Here is a 23,357-nt window from a genome sequence, read left to right as displayed (position 1 = left end):
TTCAATTTACCAATATTTCAACGAACAAAAAAAAAACGACCTACTATATGTTGAACCATTATTAGTTCTATTTTATATTAGATATTTTTAAATTATTTTTTTATGCGTGTTTGTCAAAAGATCTTTTTGCTAAATGCTCCAATGACACTTAGTAAAATATAAATGTTTTCAAGTCATGTAACCGCTTTATAGAGAAACACATTTTAGTTGATATTTTTTAATGCGTTTTTAAGTGATTTTTCATGTACGTAAATTTTTATATAAAATTTGTGTATTTTTAAGAATATAACAAAAAAATCTATACCATAAACGCTTATTAGCAAATATCTTCGTACAAAAGCATTTCCCTTACGAATCGATATAGGCAGAACATTCCCCATATTGGTAAAACCATGGGCGCATCATAATCATAAAACCAACTTCTTTGCCTACATTATTATATTATCCAATTGAAAAGCATGTGGGAGCCCATCGTGGCATGTGATCCGTCAGCCGTGTGCATCTCTTCTCTCTCTCCAGAAAGTACAAAAAGGAAAAGGATCATCGCATGATCTTTTCTTAAGAATTTTACGATTGTAATCGTTCATCGTATATCGTACGATTAATTTTTGTTAAGTATTATTTATATTTAATTTTAAATTTTAAATAATATCTGACCGCACGATGTACAATGAACGATCACGATTATGAAATCCTTAGAATCTCCAAGAAAAAAATCAGTCAAAGATCCTTTTCCGTACAAAAAAAAGAAGAAGAAAGCTCATATGATGAAATTTGTTAAATTTAAACATAAATTGATAATTTCACTAATTTTTTATTAATTATAACACGTGAACAATACATATAAGATTAAAACGAAACTATGTAGTACGTGAGGCTTGATATAATGTTATTCAAAGTTGAGCCAATCCACGTTCTAGTTGTCAATTAGCTCACAAACAACAGGATAAAGATTAGTCAAATGCGCAAAGAACCAACTCAACTTACGTCTCCACAAAAGACATAAAAGATAATAAATTTAATTCATCACTTTATTTCCACTTCATCTAATAATATATTCTTTCTCTAAAAATGTGATCTTAATTTGAGGACACATCAAGGTGAAAAAAAATAATTGATTTTCAACTTTTTTTGAGAATTGACAAGGTAAATTATTAGCTTTCGTATATGAGATATCTACCATAATCACTATGAGCGCATTTGCCAAAACTTTTCCCACGTTTTTTTATCATCAAATTTAATAAATAAAATAGAAGTAATTGTCAAAATAAAACAGAAGTGCGTGGGAAATTAGAAAAAATATGTGTATGTCATTTTCAATAATTTAAAAAAAAAAAAAAAAACCGTGGGTCTACTTTAGGCAAATGATGTTGACCCTGAAAATAAAAAAAATTCATAGTGGGGATAATTAATTGCACCAAAATGTTACTATTATTCCATCAGGATAGATAAGAGCCTGCAGACAGAAACAACGGAGCTCCATGGAATGTGATTATGTGAAGAAAATGGCAGCAAGTCAAAACCTTTCAAAGTTGTTCTTCTGCTATGTTGTTCTACTTACAGTACTTATCTGCATTGAGCCAATCAAATCCCAGGAACAGGTGGGCACTCTTGCAGACGATGAAGGTAAAGGGCTCTCTTACTTTGAAAGCCTTTGTTTTGATTTTCTATGTGTGTGAAGTGATTGCAATTTTAGTTGGATTGTTCATCTGAAAAATGTTGAAAATTGTATTTATGGTGGAAATAACTTAAATTTATAAGCTTTTTAGACAAAATTTGACAGGAAATTGAAGAAGAACAGAGCTTATGCATGAATTTTTTATGAAGTTCAATTTTTTATTTTCTGTGGCCAATTGTAATAGACTTACTAGAAAGGATGAAACTTTATCTTACCCATTACTTGCTTTTGTGAAAAGTGATTTTGAGATTGTGCTTCTGGGTATTTGGGTGTGGCAGTGGAAGCACTTCGTGAAATAGCTGTGCAATTGAATAAAAAGGATTGGAATTTCAGTGATCCTTGTAGCAATATTCCGACTATTTCAATCCCGCGTACGGATGAGTACAACAACACTCTCGTCTGCAACTGCTCTTTCTCTGGCAATGTATGCCACATCCAAAGCATGTATGCACTTTTTACGAACTGTAGTTTATAATTTCTGCTCTAAATTGCCTGTGATGGTAGTGGCCAATGCTGCCATTGCAAGTGTATGAAGGTTTTTTGTCTATATCAAGTTGTAAGAGATTGCGATTTTTGGCACAACATTCATAACCTATAAGTTGTGGATCCTTATTCTGCAGTTTTCTTACCGGACAGGACCTTGATGGTGTGCTTCCGCCAGCACTGTTGAAGCTACCTTACCTTAAGCAAGTGTATGAAGATATTTCCTCTCATTTGTTTTAGTTTCTTCTTCCACAAATCTATTAAGCTTCTGTCTGAAAACCTAATAGCACTGTTTCTTTATGATCGTAGTAATTTGGCCAGGAATTACCTTAGTGGTTCAATACCGAGCGAATGGAATTCTACGAAGTTGGAACTTCTGTAAGTGAATTCTAGACTTTTGTTTGAGGTTGATAATAAACTTGCATGCCAATTATTGAACTAATTTCATGCACATGCAGGGTTCTCAGTGTGAACAACTTATCAGGACCCATTCCTGGTTATTTGGGAAGCATAACTACTCTGCACTCTCTGTATGCATCTATTCTTTCTTCCATTGCTATCACCTCATTCAGAATTGTTAGTTTTGTGCACCAATACGAACTTGACAAGGCTTTGCTTTCAGGGCCTTGGAGAGCAACTTATTTTCTGGAACTCTTCCCCCGGAATTGGGCAATTTGGTTAACCTGGAGCTTCTGTTAGTTTTCTATTTTATCTTCCTTTGTAACTTTATATGTTTATATTTTTTTAATTTTATTGGATTTTCATAAGCAAGTATATATGGTAATTGACAACGGTTTGGTCTTGTTTTTCCATGGGTAACTACAGCTATCTTCGTGCTAACAATCTCACTGGTGAGCTGCCTTCAGCCCTCACTAAAATGACCAAATTAAGAGTACTGTAAGTGATATGACTACCTTAAATAATGTAGGTTCATTCCATGAAATACTTGTGGTTTATGTCATTTAATCTTTCAGCTTTTTGTGGCATTATTTACAGTCAGATTGGCAGTAATAACTTCACTGGAAGAATACCTGACTACTTTCGAAGTTGGAAAAACCTCCAGGCCTTGTAAAAGATCTCTTTTATTGCACTTTTTAAATTCTCAACTGAAATATTTTCATGTGTAATCCTAAATACATCAAATATGTTGTTTACAGAGAGATGCAAGCGAGTGGTCTTGAAGGCCCCCTTCCATCTAGTCTCTCTGCCTTGAATAATATGACAGATCTGTGAGTCCTGCCTTCTAAGCTATCAGTTATCTTAATTTGCATGATCTCCTTGCGTCTTTCTAATTTAGAGAAAAAAATGGATTTATGAAGATACTTGTATTCCAACACGTTATCATGCTGTAACCTTTTGCAGAAGGATTAGTGACTTAAGCGGTGAGAGTTCAGCTTTTCCAAACTTATCAAGCATGACGGGCATTAATAAATTGTGAGCCATATTTTAGGTTTTATATATATTTCTATTAGCATAACGCATGCAGATGAAAACTAATTTTCGAATATCGGTTGTTCAAATTGCAGGATGTTAAGGAGCTGCAATATAACAGGAGAAATGCCTGAATATATCTCTTCCATGAGAAGTCTGACTGATTTGTAAGTCTTCTATCTATTGTTCTCCATTTTTTCATGACATGGTCGTCTTAATAATTGGTTTTACACTGTAGCTCTAGATTATTACTAATATTGTATAACAAACTGGTAACACTATGAGCAGTTTGACCTTACACTTTGAGATTTGTGGACTTAAAATGTTTGCTTGACCTTACACATAATAAGCTTTAAAACATGTAACTTTCAGTTAAGCAGCACATTCTAAATTTGTCCGAAACCCGATTGTGAATTTGGTGTGCAGACAGTGTTCTATTTATTTTTCACACTAACAGACTACGTACTGGTTGATTCATTTATGTTTTTAAGATTTGCTTAATTTACTTCTGATTATTTGTATACATATTCATTTGCAGAGATCTTAGCTTCAACAGATTGGAAGGGAGTATTCCAAATTTTGCAGATATTATGGAATTGGCCACAATGTAAGGAATATAACTCATAAGGGTAGCTAACACACATGATGATGCATGGAAGCATTTCCCTTGGTTCGTATAAGCGTCACGGTCCAACTTTTAACATTGTCATTTTGATGTTAACATGAAGCTTACTTCTGGATAACGCATTCTGACCAAATGAGAACGAGTGCAGTTTTGTTTTGTCGTTTACCAGAAGAAAAAAAAAAGTATAGAGATATGAGTTCATTTAGGATTCTACCAAATTCTTGCTAGGAATCATAGCTGTACCAAGGGAAAGGCCTTAGAAAGACTTTAAATTTCTTGTCTTTCTTTGTATTTTGAACCAGTATACGTATAAATATATGTTCATTGACTTCTGTTTTATATTGCTCACTGATCAGATATCTGACAAGCAACTTGCTAACTGGTCTTCCAGAGTGGATTAAAAATAGAGACAGTCGCTAGTATGTTTCTTCATCCCAGAATTTTACATAATTTTTCTGCTTCGTCATCCTGAATTTCATATGAACGCTTTATTTTTTTCTTTACTCTGTTGATATGCATACTGTTGAATTACCACAAGTAATTATATTATTTACAAGTTTTACGAAAATCTTCTGATATTGATTTTACCAAAATTCGAGCTAACAGAGAACTTCATGTTTGTGTGCAGCAATATAGATCTTTCTTACAATACTTTTCCTCAGAACTCTGTCCCAAATTCTTGTCGAGAGACCTTGTAAGCATAACAATTTTTCCATTTTTTTATGTCAATGTCCTTGAGATAAACCTATGTTACTTTCTTTGACTTCCTATATAGATGAATCTAACTTTTTGTAATGTGTTTTGCATCAGCAATTTGTTCAGAAGTTTTTCCAGTCGGAACAATTCGTATGCTTCTAACTTCATGAGCTTCATGCAAAGACTTTTCATTTCTCTTTATTAAGTTAAGAAGCTAATGTTTATTTTTCATATTGTAGGATACTTAGCAATTGCCTCTTTCCATGTTCAAAAGGTAGTTAAAATTTGTTGTTAGAATTAAATCCATAGGAGTAAATTCGTGTTCATATGAAGTGAAAGGGTTACAAAGCATTGTTTTAAATTCTTTCTCTTCTTCTTTCTCTATATAGATCGGTACTCGTTACATCTAAATTGCGGTGGAAATCAAACCACAGTCGGAAACATCAAGTATGAGGCAGATGACGCCTCAGGAGGTGCAGCAAAGTTTTTTCAGAACTCAGCAAATTGGGGATTTAGTAGTACTGGTGATTTTGCAGATGTTTAGAGCTCCAACAAAGACTATATAGCAAATAATATTTCGATACTCAGAATGAACAACTCTGAATTGTATAAAACTGCACGACTGTCTCCTCTTTCTCTCACATATTATGCTCGTTGCTTAGCAAATGGAAATTACACTGTGAAACTGCACTTTGCGGAAATAGTTATCAGAGACAACAGGTCTTATTATGGTGTTGGAAGACGAATTTTTAACGTTTATATCCAGGTAGTCATTTGCAGTGCTTTTTGGCTCTGGAAAAATAGTAAACATTTTACATTTTTGTCACCTTTGGTTTTAACCGTTTGGATAATTTTGACTCTTTTCATTGTCTTTTCACTCACAGAGCTTAACCAGCGATCCACATCTCCTCATACTGTTTAACAATTTTTCTTAACCGCTCGTCTTTCTTATTTTTCTACTTGACTGAGTAAATAATTTATTGCAGGATAAACTGGTTTTGGAGGATTTTGATATTGAAAAGGAAGCACAAGGGGTTGATAAGGAAGTGATTAAGGTATTTAAAGCAGTAGTTAACGTTAAGACTTTAGAAATCCGCTTTCAGTGGGCTGGGAAAGGGACAACAAATGTTCCAAAATCAGGAACATATGGTTCTCTGATATCAGCTATCTCAGTGCAGTCTGGTAAGTAGCAATGTTTAAGTTTCTCTCTATACAATCGTGTTGAAATTTATTGTTCTCTCACAATTATTGTTCTTGGCTCTTTTTCTAGATTTCAAACCACCTGATGATAGCAAATGGAAGAAATTCATTGTGATTGGAGTTGTTTCGGCGTTATTCCTTGTTTTCGTAATTTTGGGCATTCTTTGGTTGAAAGGCTGTTTCGGAGGCAGGACAACCAGGGAACAAGGTACAGACAATACCATATAGGTCATTTTTTTTATTTAGAAAAGTTGAAAAGTTATTCGTATTTCTACTTGCTACAGTATGAATTTTCAAAGGGGCTTTTACATTGGTAGCACCTATCAGTATGCTGAATCATTAGAGAGTTAACTTATCAACGAAGGTCAGCCGCTGGGTTGAACAGTTGAGAGGATCGAAAATCTTATTCTTATCATCTATATTTACCGAACCTTGATTCCTATTCCTAGGATTACTAATTTTTATTTATTTCACTCAAATCCTTAGCCTTTAACGTTTCCATTTACAATTCTAACTTAAAGTTAATCCCACTTCTAACTTCTTCTACCAAAATAATTTCATCATCGAATCATGCATGCACGAATCTGATGGAATTTGACAGTTCATCAATATGTTCAAATTTACTAGGGGTTTAATGCCGGCCCTTGTTGTAAACATGTTAAAAATGCAAATTCAACTCTTATTCTACCTCTTGTTGTTCACTTGCCCTCTCGATTCTAAATAGTTCAATATGTTAACCTTTCAACACGAACAGATCTCATGGGATTTGATCTTCAAACTGGTTTCTTTAAATTCAAGCAACTTAAAGCTGCAACTAACAACTTCGATGCTGCAAACAAGCTTGGGGAAGGTGGCTTTGGAGCTGTTTACAAGGTATTCCACGACTCCATTTTGTTTCCCTATATTTGTAAGAACTTTTCTTTTGTTTTGAATGCTATGGTGTATCACAATTGGAGAGTATTATGGTTGACTCATATTCCTCAAATGTATTATATTTCAAAATGCAGGGCGAACTATTAGATGGCACATTTATTGCAGTTAAGCAACTTTCTTCAAAATCAAAGCAAGGAAATCGTGAATTTGTGAATGAAATAGGCATGATTTCTGCCTTACAACACCCAAATCTTGTGAAATTGTATGGATGCTGCATCGAAGGAAATCAGTTATTTTTGGTATACGAATATATGGAGAACAATAGCCTTTCCCATGTTTTGTTTGGTAAGTTGGACGAAGTGCAATACTTCCGCATGTTATAATTAGTTCCATGAATATTCTTTGAGTTATCTGCTAATTTCAGGCCCAGAGGAAGGCCTAAAGAAACTGAACTGGAATACGAGGTATAAAATATGTCTTGGCATTGCAAGAGGTCTAGCTTTCCTGCATGAGGAGTCGACACTGAAAATTGTTCATAGAGACATCAAAACAACCAATATACTGCTTGACCGAGACCTTAACCCTAAGATATCCGACTTTGGTTTGGCTAAGCTGGACGAAGAGGAGAAGACCCATATTAGCACCAGAGTCGCTGGAACTATGTGAGCAATCCTTCATTTTGTTCTTTCATTTGTTGTGGTTTCTATTTTGCTCGTTTTATTTTCTTAATTTAAATACCATGAAGACTTTTTAACTCAAATCTTCTTTTTAACGATGAAAAAAACTTTACTGAAGTAGATATATTAATTGCAAAAGGGGTGTGCTATCCACACACCCCATTTTACTTCTCACACACCTTGATAATTTCTGTCCGATGATCTTCAATTCATCCGATCCGACGGTCGAAAATTAAAAAGGTGTGTGAGAAGTAAAATGGGGTGTGTGGATATCACACCCCATTGCAAAATTGTATTTCAAAACATCATTGAAATCAATATAATCAATGTACGTAAAGTTCTTTAGATGACATCTTTATGGACACTAATAGAAGTTGTTAATGTGCAGAGGATACATGGCACCAGAATATGCATTATGGGGTTATTTGAGTGACAAAGCAGATGTTTACAGTTTTGGGGTCGTTGCATTGGAACTCATATCTGGAAAAAACAACGTCAAATATCGTCCAAATGAGAATTTTGTATGCCTTCTTGATTGGGTAAGACCTTCGTCGCAGTCGTTTTTGGTACAGGAAAAAGAATTATGAAAACTTTAAATATAAAGAAATGATAAAAAATTGTATTAAAACTTTTACGTGGCAAGCTTTGAGTGGGGTGTAGTTTCACTCAGCAAGATCCATGACAAACTGAGTCTTACACAAATTTTTCTTTTGCTCTCAAATATTATATATATATATATATATATATATATATATATATGGATGATATGTAGTGACGATTCATCATGTATTGTAGTCAGTACTCACACACATGCAAATTGTTTGGCTCCGCCGTATTTGTAAAATAGAACTGAAGAATTAGAACATGGCTTTTCATTTTCTTCTTCAAATGTTATCAACTTCTCATCATTCCTTCTGCATTTCTTCTCAATGCCGCAGGCCCTTGTTTTGCAACAAAAAGGAAATCTGATGGAGCTGGTGGATCGAAAGTTGGGGTCTGAGTTCAATAAGGAAGAGGCATTGAGAATGATAAAGGTAGCTCTACTATGTGCCAATTCATCACCGGCACTAAGACCTACAATGTCTGCAGTAGTGAGCATGCTTGAAGGCCAAACTCTTGTTCACGAGGTGAAGATAAACCCGAGTATTTATGGTGACGAGTTGAGGTTTAGGGCCTTCACCGAGGACTTTGATACTACTTCTGTACAGAGCACGCAAAGCTTACTGTATTCACCCAATGCAAAACGGACCGCCTATACCTCATTGTCTGTCTAGGATATCTATGCAGTTGATCTTGATTCTCGTGGTAAATGAAGAACAGTGTGGCGGGGTGGTCCGTTGTTGAAGGCAGGTGCTCATGCCAAAATGAAAGCACAAATTCACCAGAGACAATACGGCCATATTCTACAGTTTATTCTTATTTCTGATCGTAGCTTCTGCGTATAACGTGTATAACATAATGGTGGTAGTAGCTCGCATGCATGAAGGTGCCCGAACATCAATTTTTATTTTATTTATTTATTTAAGGAAACCGATAGAGAAGAAGAGGGATATTAGACTTATATGCGGCAGCATTTGTTATAGTAGTAGGGAGAGAAAAAAAAAAGGCCGGATGGGGAACCATCATATCACAAAAATATGTTATTAAAACAATTAACCATCGTATCTTGTCTCTTATTATCCCCGTTGCTAACTGGAGGAGTTGGCATAATTTTTTTTTTTTTCTACCATATTCTTATGAAGAAAGGAAAGACAGAGTAGGGAGGAAGACTACATACAATATAGAAAATTAAGAAAAAGAGAGGAGAAGACGGAAAAAAACAGAAGAACCAGATGAATCTCATGTGTTTATTAATTAGTAGGAAAAAGAATTATGAAAATTTTAAATATAAAGAAACGATAAAAAATTGTATGAAAACTTTTACATGGCAAGCTTTGAGTGGGGTGTAGTTTCATTCAGCAAGATCCAAGACAAACTGAGTCTTACGCAAATTTTTCTTTTGCTCTCAAATATTATATATATATATATATATGGATGATATGTAGTGATGTTTCATTGTGTATTGTAGTCAATACTCACACAAATCCAATAAAATCTTAAAATTAAACGAGAAAAAAGTGCATGTGTGATTTGCCGATAACGTCCTTTTTATTGCATTCCGTAGCATATGAAAAGATTTACACTTTCATGTCATGAATTACAAGCTATGGTCCTAACAAAAGTGGGTGTATTTCTGTGAGATTGTAAATATTTATAAACAAATTTTCATGCAGGGCCGGGTGGGAGCTTGATATCGCAGTGCGCTTAGTAGCCTGGGAACATTGGTGGAGGTGGAGATGAGTATTGGAACCCGATGGTAGGTGGCAATGCGAAGTCATATACCGGAGAGGGTGGTGAGGAAACGGGAGAAGGAGGTGATAGAGATGGAGAAGGTGGTGGTGGTGATTGGATTGGAGGTGATTGGACTGGAGGTGGCGATGAGTGGATCGGTACCGGTGGTGGTGATGATTGGATTGGAGGTGGCGGTGAGTGGACTGGTGCTGGTGGCGGTGGCGAGTGCACTGGTGGTGGGGGTGAGTGTACAGGTGGTGGGGGTGAGTAGACCGGTGGTGGGGGTGAGTGCACAGGTGGAGGAGGAGAATGGACTGGTGGTGGAGGAGAGTGAACGGGTGGTGGAGGAGAGTGGACAGGTGGTGGGGGTGAGTGCACTGGTGGTGGAGGCGAATGGACTGGTGGTGGGGGTGAGTGTACCGGTGGAGGAGGAGAGTGGACTGGTGGTGGAGGAAAGTAGACAGGTGCTGGGGGTGAGTGTACTGGTGGTGCAGGTGAATGGACGGGTGGTGGGGGTGAGTGCACTGGGGGTGGAGGAGAATGGACAGGTGGTGGGGGTGAGTACTCTGAAGGTGGAGGAGAATGGACAGGTGGTGGGGGTGAGTGTACTGGTGGTGCAAGTGAATGGACGGGTGGTGGGGGTGAGTGCACTGGGGGTGGAGGAGAATGGACAGGTGGTGGGGGTGAGTACACTGGTGGTGGATGAGAATGGATTGGTGGTGGGGGTGATTGGACTGGTGGTGGAGGAGAGTGAACCGGAGGTGGTTGCAAGTGGATTGGTGGTGGTTGCACTACTACAGCTGGTGGATGGGAGTGAACTGATGGTGGGTGAGGGCGGATTGGAACGACAGATCTTTGCCCAAAGGGTTCTGGTAGAGGAGCGTCAACAATTGGTGGAAGGAAAATTGGAACCTTGGGACCTATGTCTTTAGGTGATGGTGATGGTGTAGGTGATGAGGTTTCTAAAATCGGCTCTGGAGCATATGCTTCTACTTGAGGCGGTTGTGGTAGTTCCTCTTTTGGAGGTTGTTCTTTGGGTAACTCCTCTTTAGGAGGTTGCACCTTTGGTAGCTCCTCTTTAGGAGGTTTCACCTTCGGTGGCTCATCTCTAGGAGGTTGTACCTGGGGTGGCTCCTCTTTGGCAGGTTGTTCCTTGGGTTGCTCTTCCTTGGGAGGTTGTTCCATGGGTTGCTCCTCCTTGGGTGGTTTTGGTGTATGAGGTGTTTGAACTAGTTCAGGTGATGGTTTTGGTGGTTGTGGCTTAGGTTGTGGTGGTGGTTGTTTGGGTTGTTCTGGCTCTGGTGTCTTTGGCTTTTCAACCAGAGGCTGAGAAGGTTTCAACAGCCCATGTCCACCGCCACACTTTGCCTTACTGCAATCCACTGGCTTGCTCACCACAACATGACATTCTTTTGCCGACTTTTGTTCAGGCCTGTCTGGTAAACAATTGCTCACATCATCAAACACAACATCCTTCCGAGATCCTGGCACGCATTTTTGGGTCTCTCCATTGAAGTAGTTGTACGAGAACGTGAAGTTTCCCAAGTTTGGCAACGTACATATACTATTAGGAACAAACCCAGTTAGCATGTTATGTGCGATATCCAGCTCCTCCACCTTTTCCAAGCCCTTGAAAGTTTTCGACATAATCCCACTGAATGTGTTTGAACTAATATCGAACACCGTCATGTTTGCGAGTTGTCCGATTTCAGGAGGCAGACATCCAGTAAACTTGTTGTTGGAGAATACAACCTCATTTAAAGTTTTAACCATTTTTCCAATGCTGTTAGGGATGCAGCCCTCGAGTTGGTTGTTGGCGACGACAAGAACTGATACGGGGGAGTTGCCGAGATTTTCAGGAATGGTGGATGTGAACCTGTTATCATTCAAGAACAAAGCATCAAGTTCCTTGTTGAAAAGCTCAGGAGGTAGCTTCCCCTCGAAATCGTTGAACCTAAGGTCGAGGTACTTGAGGTTAGGAATTTCTAGGACAACGTCGGGAAACGATCCCACAAAGCGGTTATTGCTAACATCGAACTCGTGGAGAAGAGTTAGCCTTCTAAAGCTCTTGGGGATGATTCCACAAAACCTATTAGAGTTGATATGGAACAATGCCATGTCCGTCAACAACCCTAATTCCGCAGGAAGGTGTCCAGCGATGTCTGCATGGTTGATATCAATGCCTGCCACCACCTCAAGTTCCGGATCATCAAGAGCCGGCGCGCAGAAGACCCCGTTGTAAGCACATACATTCTCGCCAACCCAGTTCTCGGTTGTTTTGAGAGGGTCCGAGTACACGGCCTTTTTCAGAGCCTGAAGCCCAATGTATGCGCGTCGAAGCCTGGTGTTGGGAAACTTCAGATCAAGCTCAACCTCAAATTCATAGTTGTCAGGAATGTCACCACCTTCTGGGAGGCTTACGAGTTGGCGATGTGCAAGAAAGGACGCTTCGGCATCGGTTAGGGCAGAAGAGGAGAAGGAAAATAAAGCGAGAATAAAAAAGCTAACTAGAAAGCAGCCATAGGCCTGCATGATTTTTCCACTACCTCCTTGTTTTGACCCAAGGCTGCTTATGGGAGATGAAGGGAGAGGGGGAGAAGGGAGTGTTATATGTAGATGAAGGCCACTTTGTTTAGGTTTCTTTGAGAGGCTATGCAAAATTTTCTCATCATGTTTGGTTGTCTCTAGAATTTGCTTATGCCTTTTGGAGTGATGTCTAAATTTAGGATTTCTGTTTGGTGGAAATGCTGAGTTATTGGAAATCTTTGCCTAAATTTGCATGTGATCGTTACAAAATGATAGACCCGACAATGACTAGGTCTCATCTTTCATTCGGGTTTTTTGGTTGGTTGGGTATATAATTCTGTTTTATGTTCTAGTTTTTTTAAATTTTTTGTTACAATATATACTTCCAACATACAAGCAGCTAGCCACACATAGCAAAACTATTATTTTATAGTAGGAGGAGTCACGTTATGAATGAAATAGAGAGAAAGATAATACTGATAATATAAGTCAAGAGATAAGTGAGACTGACAAATAAAAAATATAATTTCGGTCATGTAAGACATGAGAGTGAGATGAGAGATGAGAATATAACTCCATTCACTTTCTTGTCAAACATGTTATGTGTGAGATATAAGGATGAGACATAACGTAAGAATCTTTCCTAAAAATGACTTAAAAGTTTAAAACTTTATAAGCTGTCTAAAATCTTGAGCTAATATGTCTGTGATCCGAGTCTACTGCTAGTTTAGCCTAGGATCAATACTATCGGCAACATGGCTCGATGGACGGCCACCCAACAAGTCTAAAAATGAACTAATAATATTTAGGTCCAACTTGATGGCCCTTCCCTCAATTATCTGTTTCAAATCCCATGCTCAATCCACCGAATAAAGGAAAAATAAAGCAGACAAAACTCAACTCTTTGTTTGTTTTAAATACTTTTTGGTATGGTTAAGTAGTTGTATCCCTAAATTCATTTGGTAAATGCATCTTCTTACTGTGTTTTAATTTTCAACGCACTTATAAGCGTTTTTGATCATCTAAAAACACTTTTAATAGCTGTAATGTGAGTGTTTGGACCCAAATTTACACTATCGGCCCGTGCAATCAAAGCCGTTGAGTGAGCATAGCTCCCAACCATTAGATGACTTAGTCGGGATAATTTTTAAGGAATAATATTGTGATTTTTTTGGTCATGATAATAGCCCTTAATAATATATTAAATTCTCATGTTCTGCATGGATGAGAATGGAAGTATAGTTGGAAATGGACATGGTCTCTTTTGAGAGTCTTTGAAGTGACGGCTTTAGGTGGGATTTTCAAGGGCCTGCACACAACCTGATTATTCATGGTCTAGAGTCTGAAGAGACCATCGCAAATTGCCCACCTAGTTGAAAGTGGTGATGGACTTTCAACCGCTAACATTTAGTTTTGGATAATGGTGAATAGAAAACCTAAGTAGGTTAGGTTGCTTGATGGATGTTGTCACATGGATCTGCAAGTCTTGGACAATGGACCACGTGGAATAATGGGATAAAGGTGAAGTGAAAATGGTGATGTGCTTGAAAGATGATTCTACTGACACACCCCGTCCCGAAGGAGGGCATGCTGGCCGTCACGTGAGAGTGACGTAACCATTTACACAGTACGGAAGCTTTAAGATACAATTTATAAGTTGATACACCCGAAGGTGAGTCCTAATTTTGTCCAATCTGTCAGAACACCGTCAAATTCCTCGTAGTCACCACACCTTTGTGATTCCTGAACCTGGAGGGGCGCAAAACCAAAATTGAGTGGGTCAGTAAAACAATTCTTTTCCAAATCCAAACATTTCTCAAAACGTTGTAACCCCTCTCCGTAAAACCTGTATACTTTCCCAGAAATATAAAATATAAATATACATATATATATTCTCAATACTTCAATTCATTAACTCAACATTTTCATCATAATTATGCCATGCCACATCATCTCAACATTTCTCATATTAATTATGCCATGCCACATCATCTCAACAGTAATAAGGTATGAATGCATCAACATAAATCATATCAGGTGCAATAAAGTAATCAACCGGAGGCCCTCTATTAGCCCGGTTGAACCTAGAGCTCAAAATCTATCACTCTCACACTCTGCCGGAGTCACTCCGCGTGACCTGTCCGGCCTTCTGCACACAAGTTACGCTCTAGTGCTTTCTCATCAATCATCTGTGCACATAATCTAAGGTCACCCACCAGTCGGAATCTCACTAACACTCTCGCGACTGGCCTGTCGTACCCACTCCGCGTGGACTGTACGACTAGCATCTACTTGGATTCAAGACGAGCGTGCGATGCGGTGAATACTATAAGCACTAAACTATGGTGCAGGATTTGAGCTCAATATACATCAACATCATCATAACAGAAATAAATACTCACCTGTGCGTCCACCGCACCATTTCATACATATGCATCATAAATCAATTCTTACCTGTGCGTCCACCGCACCAATTCATATATATGCATCATAAATCAATTCTTACCTGTGCGTCCACCGCACCAATTCATACATATGCATCATATATTAATTCATGCATGGCAGTTCAACTCACATTTCTATATACTTTTCATATCAATTCTATTTCTGGGAAACGTCAATTATATATATATACGGAAAACAAAACTGCCCACTCACAGAATACATCGACGTGTCGAAGGTCCCTGAGCCTCCCTTAGCCATGCCCAACGTCCGTAATATCCTCGCCTATACGAGAAGTAACCAAATTGACGTTATTTAACGCATAATCCCACTCTTAGCTAATAACTCCTCATATAATGCTCAAATTGGGTATATGAATAGACCACCGTGACCTACACAACCTCAGGATCATCCCCATATTTTTAAAATAATTTTTGGAGGTCTCACGCGCCCCCACGCGCCTAACGTGGCACGGACCTACGCGCCCCCCACGCGCGGCCACGTGCCATGCACACTGACGGCATAGTAACGGCAGTTAGGGAATATTCCGTTAAATCCTAGCATATTCCGTTAAATAATTAACGGCGTCAGTCACGCCGTTAGCATATTCCGTCAAAACTGACGGAATATTCCCTGTCTTCTCCGGCGAGTCGCCGGTCGCCGGCGACTGTTCGCCGGTTTCTGGAAATTTTTCAAACTTGCTATTCTCCTTCGTTTTTCATCCATTTTTCACGTAATTTATACCAAATTAAAGTCCTAAACATCTACTATCGCGTTGGACTAGTTTTAAGGCCTAAAAACAACGAGATCATACCTTTCCAATAATTCCAAAATCCGGCCAAACTCGAACTCAACGATCCCGACGTCCAAAACTTCCAAACGTTACACTCCGAGCATCCTTGGAACTTCCTTAAGCTCACTATGATCTTAGTTTGGCCTAAAACAAAGCCAATTTGAAGTTCGTGAACAGTGCAATATTACGGTGACACTGAAACTAGGGTTTTCCGAAGTGAAACTCACCTGAGTTTGGTATCCCCGAGCTCGTGAAGTCCTCAGGATCACGATGGTGGTCTTAAATGGAACGTTGGTACAAGATTGTGGTGGTTCTTGGTGGTTGCCGTGAGTTCGAGAGTAAGAGAGAGAGTGAGAGAAAGTTTTCTGAGAAGAATAAGAGAGAAGGAAAGGTTACGGGTTTTAGGGAATGTTTTGAGGGTAGGAGGCCCTACCTAAGTCCAAACACAATTTAACACATACAAATATAAATCTAACCCCAGTTTAGGATCTTAGAGTAAAACAAATGTCATACATTTACACACCTTAATCCCGTTTAGGGATATTTTAGTACTTTCACGTCCTCGGAATTTATAATTCCGGGACGGGCTGTAACATCTACACGTGGCCTTGTCTTGGTAAATGGTGATTATATTTCATCATTTAATTATTATTTGATAAGTGGTCTTTGGCGGAAAGTTACTATGCATGCGTGGATAAAGGTTCTGATGGTGGAATATCTTTGGCATCAGGTTGCAAGATGATATCAAGTTTTGATAAGACGTAAGGTTAGCAACAAATAAGGACTCAGAGTCACAGTGCAATTGAAATTGGTTTTCGTGACTTGTGTATGCAGGGCTCTATAAATACAAGGCGATGTGCAACGTAAAGAGCCCATTCCAATTCAACACACAATTGTCCTGCGCAAACTCTCTCAACAACTTTGAGATTTTTATTTTCTCTTTTCGCTAACACATTTTCCATTGGCATCAACAGCACTGTGAAAGCAACCGATGATATCTTCAGTCGGCATAGATAGCTCTGTCGCCGTAGAATCAGCCGGTCTCGCAGCATCTTCCGTTGGCATTAACAGCACTGCGGCGAGGGCGGTTGGTTACTTATCCAAGTCTCGGTCGAGAAGGATTTCCGAATCCTTATTGATCGAGGTCATCTCATTAGCCTTCTCGGCGAAGTGAGGTGTTACAGCTTACTGAGCTCGGCACATTGCACGCCGAGTTATTTTATGATTAGATACTTTCAAGTGGGATTTAGAGTTCGGCATTAAGACGGCCGAACCACGTTTGCTATTATGACCTATATCCGCTTTGAGTATTTGTGCCTTTACACTTTGGTGTCGATTCGGCGTGAGTTTACTCTGACGAATACCATCACTATGATCGAATCCAACGACGACGATTCGTGAACTTTGTAAGAATAGTAGCCTTGTCTTCAGGTTCGAGAACCCAAGAGGCCGTGACGTGTTCCTTCCTCGGTCGCAATCACAAGATGCAGAAGTCAGACGTGCACCCAACGCAACATCAACAAATTTTACTCCTCGGCCGAGCTCGACCGACGAGTTGGCACACCTCGCGTTCAAGCGAATGACGTAGTTAGCTTATAGATTACTCGGCCTGCGCGCCATGTAGGTTTGGTAGTTTTAAGGGTCAACATTTTGGCACGCCCAGTGGGACCCAGTGCTAAAACTACGAAGTTCACATGATCTATCTCGATCAGGCTTCAAGGGATGGGTGTCATTGCCTACTAAAGAAGCAAAAACAACTTCTCGAGAGATTGGGAAGAATTTCTGAAAGGCAAGAGGTCGGGGGACAAATTTCCACTCCGGCCACAACCAATATTCAACCTAAGAAAATTGTTAATTTAGTCGAAGAACAAATGCCACCTATTGTTTTGGTCGAGACTGGAAGTGTGGTAGGCCTAGAAGAAAATGTTCAAGTTTCTGAACCACAAATTGACTCAGAAAATGATTCGTCAGAGGAGTGCTCCAATGACGAATAAGGCCGCAACATTGGCTTAGCCCAAGAAACCATGACAATTGATATGATTATTGGCGATAAAGCCGATATGGAGAAATCTCGTTCGGCTAAGATGTTTGAATTAAAAGCCGAAATTATTATGCCCGGGGGGCATAGTAATTGTTCAATACATTCGGCAGCCAATGATAAAAAATATTTCGCCAAGTCAAAAATATTTGGAGGAAAATCTTTATTCGGCCTAGAGCGAAATCAATGTGAAGATTTTGTTATTACAAGATCTCGACTTGGAATAAAGCATCGTTGGCCTCCTCCTAACTATGGTTCGGCCACTTTTCTTTTCGTTTGTTAAATATATATATATATATATATATATGTTATTTTCTTAAACATACGGCTATGCAAGCCGATGCATAAGAAAATAAGGGGGCAACAACATTCTGGCCGAATAAAAAATTTGGTCGAATACACTTGTTTGACTATTTTGGCCAAATGCATTTATTTGTGAACTTTGCTTACAAAAGCCTCGGCCTCGACCCCATTACAAAACAAAGCCTTGGTCAAAACATATATATAAACAAAACTTTCATCTCAAGAAGCATTTGAGTGTGCTGGTCTAAAATTTGTCCATCACACTATCAAATCGTATTACTCGTTCACAAATTATAATAAACCGAATATACTATTACAAACTTAAGTTATACTAAAATTAATAAAACGGTGTGACAATCAAACTAAAAAACTAGTCGTAGGAATCTTGCTTGGTCTGACTTGTTGGTAGGGGTTTGACTTCAAAATCCTTTTACAAGGAAGACCAGTCAACTGAGAATCCTCTTTTAGTTTGTGCACTTCCATACAATATACACATTTTATACGCATTTGGTACAAAGAAGAAGAGGGCAAAATCCTCACTCTTTCTCCTCGGCCTAAAAAAGCCAGCCAGCCAGCCAGCCAGCCACTGCAAAACACCGAAACAGAAAGCACTTTTTTTTAAGCACTTTTGTATTTCGAATGATTCCCCCATCCAACTAGAAAACACCAACAACGCCATCGATTTCTCCTTCTCTTCTTTCTCTTTCTCTTCTTTCTCTTCGCCAATGAAAGACACAGACCCTTCTTTTCCTATGGAATCCTCTGCTGTGGCGGCGAGAAGCTCCAGCTCTGCCGCGCTGACCACCACGCTCTCCAACTCAATCCAGGCTCTGGGTCGCGGTTTTGACGTCACTTCCGATATCAGGCTTCTCTACTGCAAAGGGGCACCCGGGTCGAGGCTCGTGATTCTGGAGGAGGATCAGGGGAAAGATCTTGTTCTTTCTGATGGGGTTGTTGTGCCGAATGTGCCCATTGATGTTGAGTGCGCGCCGGGGAAGAGGTCCATTGATAGAATTCACGTCTGCAGCTTCCACGAGGTGAATTTTTATCCAATTTCGGATGATGAGTTTTTGTTTCTTGTGAGTTTGGATTTGAATTCTGTGATTTGTTTTGGGTGTTTTCGGATTTGCAGAAGCTTCAGTTCAGTATTGGACTTGTTGGGAATTGAACTTTCTTGGTTGTGGTTTGGTTGAGTCAGAAAGTTATGATCTTGGTTTGTTTTATGTTGGATAATGTTGCTTTGCTGGGTTTTTGTGGTTCTGGGATTCGTTTGTTTTCGAAATCATTGATTCCGCATATCGTATTTCATGGATTTCTAGAATTCTTCTAGTTTTACTCCTGTGTTAAATTTGAATAACCGTACATTCTGTCTCAAAATTATTATATTTTGTTTGTGTCATTCGATTGCTAATGTGTAGCGTGATTTGAAAGTTCGAAAAGATCATGTCTTTCTCTTCTTCCAGGCTTCTGAGTTGTTTTTTTCTCCATATAGGTTGTCATGAATTGTTTTGTGATATGCAGAGAATAGATTACTCATCTGTTACGGAGCAATGCACTATCAGCTCGTTAGGCTAAAGTTCTAGTCTGAATGTTTATTTGAGCTTGTTAGGCTATATAAATCATATTTCAGTGTTGGTGTTGTATTTTGATAATGGATTGTACAGTGGGTTAATAGCCAGTGTAATTAGTCAATGTACTACGCAAAACATAAAGAAAACTGGGAAAATGTTGCATACTCAAACAACATATAGATGGCTAAATAAAGAAATCTGGCATTCGTGATTGTTTGAATTCAACTGTTTGCAGAGTTTGCTAAAACTATTTGGTGCATTAGAGAATAAAATTTTACAGAGATCCTGTAAACATGCTTAAAGATAAAGTTTGTTTGGTTACTACAATCCCGAAAAGCTTGAGCAGTTAGGATGTGAGCTAGCAGTTAGTATATATTCTAACATAGCTAAGTTTAGATTCGCGTTTCTTAAATTACATTTTCTCATTTGTATCTTCCCCGTTATGGAATGAATAGTATCTCCTCCTATTTGGTCAGCATTTGGTGCATGCATTGGAATTTCGACTGGCTTCTCCTAATTATAGCAACCATTTGACCTTCTTGTTATACGACAAATTTTGTGAACTTGTGGCTTTGATGCTTGACATTTCAGATGGCAGAATACTTCAACAAGAAATCAGATGTATCAGGAAGCATTCCTCTTGGAAGCTTCAATGCCATGTTCAATTTCACCGGTTCTTGGCAAGTTGATGCAGCAGCAACCAAATCCCTCGCCATGATTGGATACTTCATTCCCCTATACAAAGTTAAATTAGAAAAGGATAATTTAGTTTTGCATGAGGAAATCAAGCGTGCTGTTCCTTACTCATGGGATCCTGCAGCCTTAGCAAGGTAAGCAACTAAATATGATAAGAGTATAAACATGAAATGTCTGTGTTTTTTCAATTCTAATCATCTCGGTAAAAAGTCAATTACCAACAAAATTGATAGGCTAATCCCTACAACTCATGTGCTGTCTATGCATTAAACTAATAGATATTTTCGAGGACAATTCAACTTGTCAGTACCTGATTGCTCAGTTTGATACCTGCTTTCTGTCATATTCTGTTCCTACTTTGATCAGTGGGTTATAAAATGCAACTAAAGAGCTTGGTGATGAAAAATTGAATGATTAATCATTAGACCTGTGTATGCTCAAAGCCTCAAACTAATGGCGACGCACTTGATTCATAATGGTATGGATATTTACTTAAAGATGCTAGTAACTGTTATTGAAACCAAACTTGATATGCACTAACAAGAAGGATAATCAATCAAATTTCATTATGTTGGCCAGTTCTTATAGTTACATATTTCAAAGAATAATTTTGGACATGGCGCCCCATCAATTCATATTGAAAATTTAAATTCGAAATGTTCCAAACTGCAATATTTGGTGATGCACAACTGCAGGGTGTTCCTTTGATAAGATTACTAGATCTGTTGGTCAGTACAACACCGGAATTTTGATACACAATTTTCTTTCTCCTCTTGTTCATTTTTCAGTTTTATCGAGAGTTATGGTACCCATATCGTCATATCTGCAACTATTGGTGGAAGAGATGTATTCTATATCAGGCAGCACAAGTCATCTCCTTTGTCAGCGGGGGACATTGAGAATTATGTGAAAGACATTGGTGATCATAGGTTTGTGGACTCAAAAAACCAGTCAAATCCAGGCCCATTAAAGTACAAGGATAAGGTTTGTATCATTGGTGTTTCGTCTAAAAGTCTCAAGAAACTTTTCACCCCGTTCTTAAAATAATTCTTGATCAATTGTCACTTCCAGTGGATTTGTTTGTGAATATCCTTAATTTTGTGTCCTTCAGGATGTTACAGTCATATTCAGGAGAAGAGGGGGTGATGATCTTGAGCAGAGTCATTCCAAGTGGGCCGAAACTGTACAACTAGCACCAGATGTGATTAACATGACATTTACACCCATTGTTTCTTTGCTTGAAGGAGTGCCTGGAATAAAGCACTTGAGTCGTGCGGTTGAGTTATATTTAGAGTGTAAGATCTAATCTAAAATGTATTTCATAAAAAGTGTTGACTTTTATTCCAATCTGATGACGGATAAATCATTTTAATTATGGTTAGCTTGAATCGTTTGTCTAGAACCTGAAAATTGGTTATATAGCTAGAAGCATGCTTACCTGTAGCTCCACCTATTCAGGTGTTGGAGGTGTTTTTGACATTTGTTATATGTTTGTCATTGTTTATACCAGACAAGCCACCAATCGAAGATCTGCAGTATTTCTTGGATTTTCAAATTGCTCAAGTTTGGGCCCCGGAGCAAAATAATCTGCAAAGAAAAGAACCTGTGTGTTCATCGCTTCAGTTCAGCTTGATGGGTCCGAAGCTTTACATCAGTCCAGATCAGGTACGTTTGTTGGTTATCATTAGTTCTTTGATGGCTATTATTATCAAATTATTGTGTGGGAAAAGAAATGACTCTTTCATTTCCTTATATTTGTAGTTTTCCACTTTCACCTCACCTCAACTGAAGAAATTTCTTGACACTGCAGGTAACAGTAGGCCGTAAGCCTGTCACAGGGCTTAGACTAAATCTAGAAGGCAGCAAACAGAACCGACTGGCTATACATTTGCAACATCTAGTGTCCCTTCCGAAAATTCTTCAACCCCATTGGGATGTGCACATGGCGATAGGTGCACCCAAGTGGCAAGGTCCTGAAGAGCAAGACAGCCGTTGGTTTGAGCCAATCAAGTGGAAGAACTTCTCCCATGTAAGCACTGCACCGATAGAGCATGTGGAAACCTCTATCGGTGACCTCTCTGGTGTTCACATTGTCACCGGGGCTCAGCTTGGTGTATGGGATTTTGGTGCCAAAAATGTATTGCACCTCAAACTCCTCTTCTCTAAAGTACCAGGCTGCACAATTAGGCGGTCTGTTTGGGATCACACCCCAGCCACCCCGTCTTCTGCACTGAAGACGGATGGTTCTTCTTCGTCACATTTAAACAACAGAAGCTCTGATGATAAAAAGGAAAAACTAGCTAAACTAGTGGACTTGACGGAAATGTCAAAGGGGCCGCAAGATATACCAGGTCATTGGTTAGTCACCGGGGCTAAGCTTGGAGTCGACAAGGGAAAGATTGTATTGCGCGTAAAGTACTCGTTGCTGAACTACTGATCATCGGCCTTTTTTCCCCGGTAATTGTAGGCATTCCACTAAAATTTTAGTCCGGCATTCTTTGCACAGGCAACCCCTGTTCTGTACATTTTCTTCTTTTTGTTTCTTAGACATCTTCAATTGATAGTCACATCATTATTTGTCTGGGGGGTTTTCTTCTTGAATTGGTTGAGAAGACAATCTATGTTTCTGAATAATTATAATTTATATACATTTTTAGGTAATATATGAAGTCATTTTTTCAGCGACATCAACCCTTGCATATGACCATCGACTAGAGAGTTTGCATCCATATATTTCTATGTTTTCAATTGCATCATGAACAGTTTTCCGTATCATTTTACACATTTGATTTTTTGAGTTAAAAAGCATCTCTGCTTTGAGAAATTTGAGTTTGACGGGTGTTACTAATTCACCTGCTATGATATTGTCGAACGTATTTCATGAACCAAGGGTATAGTATTGCAGTGTGACCGTCATATATCGAAAAATCACTATTTATAAAACTTGAAGGGAAGTTCTTTGATTGCTTTTGTGCAATGGGACAGTATTAACTA

At 38.7% G+C, this 23,357-nt stretch overlaps 2 protein-coding genes, 1 long non-coding RNA gene and 1 pseudogene across 3 annotated transcripts; 2 read left to right on the top strand and 2 right to left on the bottom strand.

Annotated features, from left to right (window-relative positions):
* The first annotated feature begins 1,429 nt into the window (after positions 1-1,429).
* Positions 1,430-9,327, top strand: LOC103427306 (probable LRR receptor-like serine/threonine-protein kinase At1g07650; annotated as a pseudogene).
* A 465-nt stretch (positions 9,328-9,792) lies between these two features.
* Positions 9,793-12,589, bottom strand: LOC103434926 (pollen-specific leucine-rich repeat extensin-like protein 3). The gene has a single exon (XM_008373300.4). It carries the CDS (start codon positions 12,524-12,526, stop codon positions 9,968-9,970), a length of 2,559 nt encoding a protein of 852 aa, XP_008371522.3. The 5' UTR covers positions 12,527-12,589; the 3' UTR covers positions 9,793-9,967.
* A 1,614-nt stretch (positions 12,590-14,203) lies between these two features.
* Positions 14,204-15,249, bottom strand: LOC139196565 (uncharacterized). The gene is made up of 2 exons (XR_011581623.1): positions 15,179-15,249; positions 14,204-14,269 (listed from the first exon to the last, which is right to left on the bottom strand). It is a non-coding gene; the product is annotated as an uncharacterized lncRNA (long non-coding RNA).
* Positions 15,250-18,591: 3,342 nt separating this feature from the next.
* Positions 18,592-23,048, top strand: LOC103434925 (MACPF domain-containing protein CAD1). Its single transcript, XM_008373299.4, has 6 exons — positions 18,592-19,133; positions 20,259-20,497; positions 21,152-21,347; positions 21,475-21,658; positions 21,874-22,028; positions 22,174-23,048. The coding sequence occupies exons 1-6, from the start codon at positions 18,822-18,824 to the stop codon at positions 22,798-22,800; spliced, it is 1,713 nt and encodes a 570-aa protein (XP_008371521.1). The 5' UTR covers positions 18,592-18,821; the 3' UTR covers positions 22,801-23,048.
* Positions 23,049-23,357: the final 309 nt, after the last annotated feature.

This window comes from Malus domestica, chromosome 05 (assembly GCF_042453785.1).
Source record: "Malus domestica chromosome 05, GDT2T_hap1".
NCBI lineage: Eukaryota > Viridiplantae > Streptophyta > Magnoliopsida > Rosales > Rosaceae > Malus > Malus domestica.
Note: the sequence above shows the minus strand (reverse complement) of the source record. Positions and strands in the feature narration are given on the sequence as shown.